At 43.9% G+C, this 10,529-nt stretch overlaps 2 protein-coding genes across 4 annotated transcripts in view; one reads left to right on the top strand and one right to left on the bottom strand.

The window, feature by feature from the left end:
- Window positions 1-184: 184 nt before the first annotated feature.
- myof (myoferlin) overlaps window positions 185-10,529 on the top strand; it is a 26,759-nt gene continuing 16,414 nt past the window's right edge. For 2 of the 3 annotated variants that reach the window (XM_057357977.1, XM_057357974.1), the window contains exons 1-15: window positions 185-366; window positions 457-512; window positions 829-920; window positions 5,617-5,725; window positions 6,069-6,156; window positions 6,229-6,353; window positions 6,428-6,556; window positions 6,890-6,952; window positions 8,842-8,892; window positions 8,976-9,006; window positions 9,079-9,194; window positions 9,334-9,460; window positions 9,821-9,924; window positions 9,999-10,067; window positions 10,203-10,246. In XM_057357977.1, the coding sequence (XP_057213960.1) occupies window positions 279-366; window positions 457-512; window positions 829-920; window positions 5,617-5,725; window positions 6,069-6,156; window positions 6,229-6,353; window positions 6,428-6,556; window positions 6,890-6,952; window positions 8,842-8,892; window positions 8,976-9,006; window positions 9,079-9,194; window positions 9,334-9,460; window positions 9,821-9,924; window positions 9,999-10,067; window positions 10,203-10,246 (1,292 nt within the window). In that variant the 5' untranslated portion in view covers window positions 185-278. The remainder of the gene's footprint in view (window positions 367-456; window positions 513-828; window positions 921-5,616; window positions 5,726-6,068; window positions 6,157-6,228; window positions 6,354-6,427; window positions 6,557-6,889; window positions 6,953-8,841; window positions 8,893-8,975; window positions 9,007-9,078; window positions 9,195-9,333; window positions 9,461-9,820; window positions 9,925-9,998; window positions 10,068-10,202; window positions 10,247-10,529) is intronic. The other variant, XM_057357976.1, reaches the window with a different exon arrangement.
- Window positions 6,961-8,585, bottom strand: LOC130568864 (histidine-rich glycoprotein-like). The gene is made up of 2 exons (XM_057357978.1): window positions 7,667-8,585; window positions 6,961-7,388 (listed from the first exon to the last, which is right to left on the bottom strand). Exons 1-2 carry the CDS (start codon window positions 8,461-8,463, stop codon window positions 6,971-6,973), a joined length of 1,215 nt encoding a protein of 404 aa, XP_057213961.1. The 5' UTR covers window positions 8,464-8,585; the 3' UTR covers window positions 6,961-6,970.

The raw sequence follows: 10,529 nt of genomic DNA, 5'->3' as shown, positions 1-10,529 counted from the left end.
AAATCAGTATTTTGTATTAAACGTCCCCTCACACTGACGCTGAATGATGGTGCGTGAAGTGTTCAATGAGAAATTAAAGTTGTTTTAATAATGTAAACCGTGTGTGTGCGCGTGACATCCGTTCGCAGAAGTGAATGGAGCAGGTGTGCTCAAATCTGATGATGTCCACACCCTTCACAAACTCACTTCACATCTCCTACACACACAGAGGGAAATAAAGACACATCCTCGTTTCTCTGAACACTTCACACGAGTGAATTAAACACGCTTCTCTGGTCATGTTGCGCGTGGCGCTCGAGTCCGCGGCGGGTCTGCCCAAGAAGAAGCTCGGCAGCCCAGATCCCATCACATCTGTACTGTTTAAAGGTGAAATACACGACCGTCATCATGTTTGATCGCGTGTTCTCCATCAATCGATATATCAGCTCTCATCGGATGCATTGGTTTTCATTTCAGACCAAAAGAAGAAGACCAGAAGCATTAACAATGAAGTGAATCCGGTGTGGAATGAGGTGAGAATGTTTCAAACACTTTTCTGTGTGTAACTTACATTGAATATACTCGTACTGTGTTTCATGAGTTTGTGTATGTGGTTTGTGTGCACAGCTAAAGTTTTTGCAACATTCCTGCAGACACTGTGCGTTTTAAACTCGCTGCGCAGACCGATCGGCGTACGACATCGGGATATCGCGAGAGAGTATTCCAACAGCACAGCTCTCGCGATACCTCGATGTCATACGCCGATCGGTCTGCGCAGAGCCGCGAAAAGCCGAAAACGCGTGTTGTGATTGATTTACAGCTGTTGTGCGTTTTTGTTTGTCCTGTCAGACACTAGAGTTTGATGTTAAAGGCGTTCCTCTGGATTCTTCGTCTTACATCGATGTGATTGTAAAAGATTTCGAGACTCTTGGCAAAGACAAGTAAGTGTTGCTCAAGTGCTGCTCACACAGTCATCTGTCAAATAAAACAAACCTGACAAACAGATCCAGATCCCACCCAAAGCTAATCACCTCAACTGCTCGTGTACCCGCTTGCCTTTCAGCCTCAGTGTGTTTTATCGTGTTTTTACAGTTTCACTACAGTGAATATGAGAGAGTTGACTACATGAATATACTGTATGTGATCACATTGACCTGAGGATGGAAATGTGACTTAAGATGGACGAACTGTGACCAGGCGAAGGACCAAAATACACAAGTTGATAATGTGGTGGTTATGTGTTCTCTATTTAAATGATGCTGTTGAGGAAGTTGCTGTAGTGTTTTGCATGTGTTTATATTCAGACGGAAGTATTGTGTGTTATTTGTGTGATGATGATGTGATGTGTGTTCAGACATGTTTCTTCAGTGTCACACATTACTGCATGAAGAAAGTTCAGACGCACTGCACATGCGCAGAAGTGTTTTATTAAGCCACTGAACTGTAAATGTCATTCTTATTAAACCTTTATTCTCGAAGAAGATCATTAGAGAGAAATCTGTGTGTTCAGTCACAGAAGTTCAGCTGACATTTACATTCATGTAAATCGACACAGACTGATCATGTGACTCACGGACGGATATCTGCTCTCTGGACACGACACTATTTATGATCATATGAAAGCATTATGTCATGTGTAGATCGTGGAGTTGTGTGTGAATAACATGGCGTGTGTAGAGTTGTTAGAGGATCAGTGATGTGGGTGCAGGATTGCACATAAGTACAGGTCTGGAGAGATTTCCCATGAGTCTCAGTGTTCTCTCAAGTTTCACAGTGTTTTATTGAACCCGTTGGAGTGCAGTTTTCTGTCTTAGATGTAGTCTTGTGTCTATGGAAGGTCTTATGCTTGTTTTAAAAACAATCTTTACATCACAGCTAGTGTTGTCACGGTACCAAAATTTCAGTAGTCGGTACCAATACCAGTAAAATTCCACGGTTCTCGGTACCAATTTCGGTACCAAAGCAAAACACCAGTACATGCTAATTGAAACACAATTTTATTAATAAAGCTCATTGTTAATATAAATGTATAGAAAGCAATGCCATTTTGTATACATGAAGTATAAGTTAATTGTTCCTGAAACTGTTGTGTGCTCACTGGGGTCTTTTATGCTGATGAACATCCTCCTCAGTCTGCTGCTGTAGAAGACAAATAGAATAAACTTCAGTAAGGCAACTGACTGAACAAACATGCATATGCAATATTAAAACAAACATCAGTTTTTATACTGCATTTACACAAGATTACTTACATTAAGGTGACTGTATATTAACATAATAAATGCAACAGATAGATTTTTCTTTAGTTTAAATGTGGCTTTTTAAACATAATAGAGTTATCTATCCAAGACATACACATTGTTAGTCATACAGTTAGTATGCTAGTTTTCTAGCACATAGATTGCAGACAGGCCTATATAAAATAGGTACTGTAAACCCCATCCTGTCCTCCCATTAATTTTACTCCATTACAGTTATAAAAGCATTAAATGGTTAATAAGGACACTTGACTGGATTAGCATTGGCGCTAACAAATTAACACGCAAACAGGGACGTTTATTTTGACGTAACCTTTAACTTAACATATGATACAACATTCATAATGCAAACGCGAACAGAATTTGAAATTTACCGCTTGAACTTGTTAACTTAAATCCAGATGTTTCCTCCTTTCACAACAAAACTCTGTTCGTTTTCTTCGTGATATGACTTGAATCTGAAGTATTTCTGTGCGCATCTCTTGTGGATCGGAGCCGCGCTTCACGTCTTATTGCGTCTATGAAAAGTTTCCGACTGACAACCTGTCAGACAGAGCATCAGTACCCGGTTGACCCGGTACGTCGGTACTACCGGGTCTTGTGAAAATTAGGTACCGACAACTTTTTTATTTTTAGGTACCGACTTGGACCCGAAGTACCGGTACTTTTGACAACACTAATCACAGCCATTAAATACATGTCTGAGTCATTTAATATCATGATAACAAAGATGAAGTGAATTCTTGGATATATATATATATATATTCTGTGTTTTGCCCTATTCGCACAGGATTCGTATTATCTGGGGACCTCGTGTGATTTATAAATGACCTCCCCACGTCTGTATTTCATGCGACGCATTCGCACGGGATAAATGAAGCCTGTGATTTTTACTCAGATTTACTGACTTGTTTCCCGGATGTGATGGCAAGTCTTTGCGTATAGTTTGTATCCTATAGTTGTATGGTGTTTAATGATATATGACCGTACTTGTCAGCATTTGAGCCCGTGATCGCCAACCGGACAGAAGATCACCGCGAACGCGAATCTGAAATGTTACGAGAGTTTCCATAATAAATAAACAAACGGGAGACTCCCGGTAACTTAAGGATTTGACCCAGCACCCGAAATAATACCAAAACACTTCTAAACAACCTCCATTATTTGCAAACGGTGGATGAAACCTTGAAAAAGTATATATGAGCCCGCCAAATCACAGAGATGCCGATTCGCACGTGACTAATATTATCACAGGACCTTGGTGTTCGTCAAAATATGGTAGGTCATTTGTGGGGGAATTTTTACTTTCCAAATTACAGACATGGCCGATTCGCACGGGATTAAGAGCACAGACAACCTCTGCAAGTATTACAAATGACTAGAGGTTCCCAGGTAACACTAATCCCGTGCGAATAGGGCTATTGTCATTATTAGTATTTTCTGGCATATTTATCAAACACTGGTTTTGCATCGTGGTAAAATCTGTGGTAAAATCACTGTACTTTACTCTCATTATGTGCAGAACATTTCTTCATGAAATGTTTGAAAAGCTATGTGTTTTGATCTTGCTGTGTGTCATCATGAGTAAATAGCCTGAAGCTCTTTCTGTGTTTGAGTTTCTGTTTACTCTGGTGAATGTGGCAGAAGTTCTCCGCGTGAACACATTATTTTACATCACTACAGACATGATAAAAACATCATGTATGTATCAGATACTTCAGAGAGATTAACATGTTTCAGACAGACACGCACAAGTTAAACGGACAGAAGTATTTCTTGTTGAAATGTGTTTGTAATGAATAAATCTGCTTTAGTACACCGGCATCATATACACGCGTGTGGTTTTGAGTGATGAGCGAGTGAAGATGTAGAGATGAATGTTCCTGCAGATGTTGACCGAGGTTTGACACACGGCTGCATCACATCACTCTCGTGATTCTATCTGCTGGTTTCTGGGATGAGAACTGTTCCAGGACCAGTGAAAGGAGGTCTTTGTGAAGAATCTGCAGTAAATTGAGAGCACATGGACACTGATGTGAGTCTGAAGAATAAAACACATTTACTGTGATCATCTGCTGTGTGTGAGCAGTGAAATATCCTGAGGGCATGTCCACGTATTCAACTTCAGGATCTATATACTCTACAGACCCTATGATGACATCATGATTGAGGGTGCGGTTCACTTTGCTTTAAATATTTGCTTTGGCACAAATGTGTCTCAATCTAGTTTGGGGTTTTCTTCTGTAATGGAGATGAATGTTGTTGTTATTTTAATAGAATATTGTGACAAGCTCATGGAAACAAAGTTATTATATGACACACTTGTCAAAAGTGCTGATGTTTAAAAGTGTGTTTTCAGAAGATAAGGTGCGTGAATGCGTGAGTGAGTGTGTAAGTGTGTGTGTGTATGTGTTCATGTTTGTATATCCCAGTGGGGACCTAAACCTGAATGCACACCAACACATGGGGACTCGTGTCACTGTGGGGACCAAAATTGAGGTCCTCATGGGCACAAAAGCTAATAAATTGTACAGAACGATATTTTCTAAAAATGCTAAAAGTGTTCTATGATCTTTAGGTTTAGGGATAGGGATAGGGGATAAAATATACAGTTTGTACAGTATAAAAAACATTACGCCTATGGACTGTCCCCACGGAGATAGTAAACCAGACGTGTGTGTGTGTGTGTGTGTGTGTGTGTGTGGTAAACCCTACGGTATGGGGACAAAATGTCCCCACAAAGATGGCAATATCCAAAATCCTTGTGGGGACATTTTTTGGTCCCCATGAGGAAACAAGCTTATAAATCATACAGAATGAACTTTTGTGAAAATGTAAAAGAGCAGACAGTTGTGTGTGATTGTTAGGGTTAGGGGGAGGGAATATGATATATACAGTTTGTACAGTATAAAAACCATTGTGTCTATGGAATGTCCCCATAAAACATGGAAACACAACACATGCGTGTGTGTGTGTGTGAGTGCGAGCGTGTCCGTGTGTGAGTGTGTGTGTATTGTTGGCGGTGGTGTACATTGGGTGGTGTTATTTACTCTTGGAGGATATTTCACACAGAGTCAGAGGAATGTTCACGGCTCAGCTCAAGTGTTTGATGAATTTCTCGTTCATTTTGTCACAGAAGGAGTGTTGTTTGATCAAGTGTGTTGTTAATAAGACGTGTGTTCTGCCCGTACATTCATTTGTTTATTTCTGTGAATGTTTCTACAGTAAATCCAGCAGCGCACAGAATGTTGTGAGGTCACACAGGTCATTGTTACTGTAGGATATTTAAGCTGAAACATGTTGTGTGGTGTAGATGAGACAGATCATGTATATCAGTCTTAAGGAGGCATTGATTATGATTGTGATTGTGTTGTTTTAGGTTTATTGGAAGTGTAAAGGTGTCTCTGAAGGATCTTGCTGGTGGTCAGGTGAAGTCTCTGCCGGTGAAAAACTCACCTCTGCTGGATGAAAGTGGCAAGAACATCGGAGTGAGTGTTTCTATACATCACACAGAAAACATCCAGGACTGATAGAAACGGGGGGAGATGTGATGGGTAAAAGTAACTGTTCAGTGTCAGAGTCTGATGATCAACTTCACCTCCAGCAAATCCCTCACTCTTCTGTCCTGTCTATAAAACTCCACAGGTCATAGAGATGAATGGTCATGGCATCAAATGACTGGACAGTGAAATAATGATGTAATACTGCGTGTTATTCAAACATGCCCTTTAACTTTGACATTGATCATCACAAAGCACCTCAGATAAACACATCTGATGAGTCTGTCAGTGTATTATACAATGACATTATTCTGATGATGATGTGTTACAGGCCACTATCAGTATGGTGATTGGTTATGATCCACCTGTCAGTTCTGTGTCAAACGCACCTGATCAGCCGGACGGAGGCGGACACACCGGTGAGTCTTCTGTCAGATGAAGGTTTGAAGACTTTAATGAGAACGTGTCAGTCATGTGTGAATGTGTTTCAGCGGGGGGTGAGGTGGGAGATGCAGACGGTACTGATGCTGGCGTGACATCTGCTGAATCTGGACAGAGACTGAAGATCGGCAGCAGAAAACCTCACAGTCTGGCTAATAAACCTCAGGACTTTCAGGTGACGTCTCTCTCACGTGTGTTGTGTTCTCTCACCGTCAGTGTTCTAGACATGTGTTTTATTGTCATGTTAAGATCCGTGTGCGGGTGATCGAGGGCCGTCAGTTGTCTGGAAATAACATCAGACCTGTGGTGAAGGTTCACGTGTGTGCAGAGACTCACAGAACACGCATTAAGAAAGGCAACAATCCCTACTTTGACGAGGTACATCAAATCACATTTCTCTTCTTATCTGTTTCAGTCTTTCTGTTCCTGGAAATATTGATCAACATACTGCGTTTATGACTGATCCTGCACCCCAGTGTAATATTATCCAATAACAGGGCGCTTTCACAGACTGGCATTAGGTCTTAGTTAAATTAGGACATTAAGTAGTGTTTGTAAACATTACATGTGTGCATGTTGAGTCAAAACAGTGGCACTGATGTTTTTCAAAATATGATTTCAGTTCACACAGCTCTAACATCTATTTTAGTCTAGAATGAGTATTAATGTCTGTGCAGTAAATCAGTAAACACAGGACACTTGTCTTCACAGATCTTCTTTTTTAATGTCAACATGTTACCGTCAGATCTGTTTGATGAACAGATCAGTTTCCGGGTGAGAAAAACTTATTCTCTAATGCCAAGATTCTGTAGAGTGGAGTTCTTTTAAAGGATAAAGTGTCTTGAGTAGGATGAGTATTTTAAAGTGTCTGTGCGTGTCTGTCTCTGTGCCTGTCTGTGTGGGTGTGTGCGCATGTGTGCATCTCTGTGTGCGTACGTTTGCGTCCCTGTGTGTGTGTGTGCGCGCATGCGTGCGTGTGTCTGTGTGTGTGTGTGTGTGCGCATCCCCGTGCATTTGTGTGCATGTCCATATGTGTGTACCTGCGTGTGTCTGCGTGTGTGCATGTGTGTGTGCGCATGCATGTCTGTCTGTCTGTCTGTCTGTGCGTGTGTGTCTGTGTGTGGGTGCATGCGTGTCTGTGCGATTGTGTGCGTGTGTGTTTGCATGTGTCTGTGCGCGTGTATGTGTGTTTGTGTGCGCGTGCGTGTGTGTCTGTGCGCGTGCGTGTGTCTGTGCGCGTCCCCGTGCATTTGTGTGCATGTCCATATGTGTGTACCTGCGTGTGTCTGCGTGTGTGTGTGTGTGTGTGTGTGTGCATGTCTGTCTGTGCGTGTGTGTCTGTGTGTGGGTGCATGCGTGTCTGTGTGTTTGTGTGCGTGTGCGTGTCTGTTCATGTGTGTGCGCGTGCGTGTCTGTGTGCATGTGCGTGCGTGGGTGTCTGTGCGTGCATGTGTCTGTGCACGTGTATGTGTGTTTGTGTGCGTGTATCTGTTCATGCGTGTGTGTCTGTGCGTGCGCGTGTGCGCATGCGTGCATGTCTGTGTGCATGTGCGTGCGTGGGTGTCTGTGTGTGTGTCTGTGTGTTTGTATGCGCGTGCATGTGTCTGTTCATGCGTGTGTCTGTGCGTGCGCGCGTGTCTGTGCTTGCTTGCGTGCATGCGTGTCTGTGCTTGCTTGCGTGCATGCGTGTCTGTGCGTGCGTGTCTGTGCTGTGCGTGCGTGTCTGTGCTTGCGTGCCTGTGCTGTGTGTGCGTATCTGTGCTTGCGTGCGTGTCTGTGCGTGCATGTCTGTGTGCATGTGCGTGCGTTGGTGTCTGTGCGTGCATGACTGTCTGTGCGTGCGTGTCTGTGTGCGTGTCTGTGCTTGCATGCGTGCGTGTCTGTGCTTGCGTGCGTGCGTGTCTGTGCTTGCGTGCGTGTCTGTGCTTGCGTGCGTGCGTGTCTGTGCTTGCGTGCGTGCATGTCTGTGCTTGCGTGCGTGTCTGTGTTTGCGTGTCTGTGTTTGCGTGTCTGTGCGTGCGTGTCTCTGCGTGCGTGTCTGTGCTGTGCGTGTCTGTGCTTGTGTGCGTGTGTGTCTGTGCTTGCGTGCGTGTCTGTGCGTGCGTGTCTGTGCTTGCGTGCGTGTCTGTGCATGCGTGTCTGCATGCGTGTCTGTGCTTGCGTGCGTGTCTGTGCATGCGTGTCTGTGCCTGCGTGCGTGCGTGTCTGTGTTTGCGTGTCTGTGCGTGCGTGTCTGTGCTTGTGTGCGTGTCTGTGCTTGCGTGCATGCGTGACTGTGCCTGCATGCGTGCGAGTCCGTGCGTGTCCGTGCGTGTGTCTGTGCTTGCGTTTGTGCGTGCGTGTCTGTGCGCGTGTCTGTGCGTGCGTGTCTGTGCGTGCGTGTCTGTGCGCGCGTGTCTGTGCGCGTGTCTGTGCGCGTGTCTGTGCGTGCGTGTCTGTGCTTGCGTGCGTGCGTATCTGTGCGTACGTGTCTGTTCTTGTGTCTGTGCTTGCGTGCGTGCATGTCTGTGCTTGCGTGCGTGTCTGTGCTTGCTTGCATGCTTGCGTGTGTGTATGTGTGTGCATGTGTGTCTGTGTGTATGCGTGCGTGTCTGTGCGTGTGTGTGTGTGTGTGTGTGTGTGTGTGTGTGTGTGTGTTGTGTGTGTGTGTGTGTTTTCTGCAGGTTTATAATGCGTCTTCATTCAGAGCAGACAGTCTGATGGGAGAATTCAAGGTGATGTTGTTCAGTTTGTCTGTGTTGTAATGTCAGAGTGTCATTGAGAAACATCATGACTCATAACTGATTTTCTTTTGTAGATTGATGTGAGTTACATCTATGAAGAAGCAGGTAATGTTCAGAGTGTTCATCTGCTGCTAGACTGTACTGGACTGGACTGATGGTTTGATGTTGTTCTTTCAGCTCATTGTCTCATGAAGAAATGGGTTCTTTTGAGTGATCCTGATGACTCCAGCTCTGGAGCGAAGGGATATCTTAAAGTCAGCATGTTTGTGTTGGGAACAGGAGATGAAGCACCTGTACGTCCATCTCTTCATCTCATTTGTCTGAATGTTTTGTCATGTTCATGAAGTGTAAATGATGTGATCGTGTGAAGCACACAGACTGTTGATCTCTTCAGCTCATGTGTGTGTGTGTGTGTGTGTGTGTGTTTGTCAGGTGGAGAAGAAGGAACAGGATAATGATAAAGATGACGTGGAGAGTAATCTGCTGCTGCCCGCTGGTGTCGCTCTCAGATGGGTCACGCTCAATGTTAAAGTGTTTCGAGCCGAGGACATCCCTCAGAGTATGACTATCATTCTATTACTCAGACATGTACATCGCAACTCTTATTATTGGATGTGCGGAATAGACTGAACCAATGATATGGTCACAGGTCACATCACTCCTTCACCCCTGAATCATTTCAACATCTGTATACAATAATACTGTACGGTACACTAAGATATTTTCATATTTTTCATCACATAAACAATATACCACAGAAGTACATGAACACAGTGAGTTTTACTCTTGAAACAGGAATTCTGGGACAGACACATGGAATATCTAAGAGTCTAAAGGGATTTATTTGAGTAGCAGGTGGTGTTAGGGGGCGGGGCATTCAAGAGTACAGCTGCTGTAATGTGATTGAATGTGATTTCAGTGGACGACTCCATCAGTCAAACTCTAAAGGAGGTCTTTGGTGGTCAGGAAAATAAGAAAAATCTGGTGGACCCATTTGTTGAGGTGTCATTTGCTGGAAAAAAGGTACTGACCCCCCACCTAACACATATCACACTGATACTCATCTGTTCTGACATTGACTCTGACATCACTTCCAGCTCTCCACACAAATCATAGAGAAGAATGCAAACCCTGAGTGGAATCAGCAGCTCAATCTTCAGGTTAAGGTAATGATGATGATGACGTGATGGTGATGATGATGATGATGATGATGTACTCATCATGTGTTTGTTAACTCTGTGTGTGTGTGTGTGTGTGTGTGTGTGTGTGTGTGTGTGTGTGTGTGTGTGTGTGTGTTTCAGTTCCCGTCGATGTGTGACAGAATAAAACTGACTGTGTTTGACTGGTAAGTTGACCCGTGATATGTTGTGGGACTCTCTGTGTTATTCCCAGGAATGTGAGCGGGTGGGGGGTTAGAGTTTAGTCAGTTTGGGTGGAGGACACAGACAGACAGTGTGACTCATAACATAACTGTCTATCTCTCTCTCTCACAATCTCCCACATAAACCAGATCACAGCGGAAAAACTGACATCAACTTTCCCTCTCTCTCTCTCTCTCTCTCTCTCTCCCTCTCTCCCTCTCTCCCTCTCTCCCTCTCTCCCTCTCTCTCCCTCTCTCCCTCTCTCTC

The sequence above is a fragment of the Triplophysa rosa genome, linkage group LG18 (genome assembly GCF_024868665.1).
Source record: "Triplophysa rosa linkage group LG18, Trosa_1v2, whole genome shotgun sequence".
Classification (NCBI taxonomy): Eukaryota; Metazoa; Chordata; class Actinopteri; order Cypriniformes; family Nemacheilidae; genus Triplophysa; species Triplophysa rosa.
Note: the sequence above shows the minus strand (reverse complement) of the source record. Positions and strands in the feature narration are given on the sequence as shown.

What these genes read in the sequence shown, in the direction of transcription:
- LOC130568864 (XM_057357978.1), bottom strand. Translation starts at nt 8,463, where the DNA reads ATGCAGGCACAGTCACGCATGCACGCAAGCACAGACACGCACACAAGC. An exon ending in AGACACACACGCATGAACAG is followed by an intron (nt 7,389 to 7,666) that starts ATACACGCACAC and finishes ACGCGCACAGAC; the next exon opens with ACACACGCACGCGCACACAA.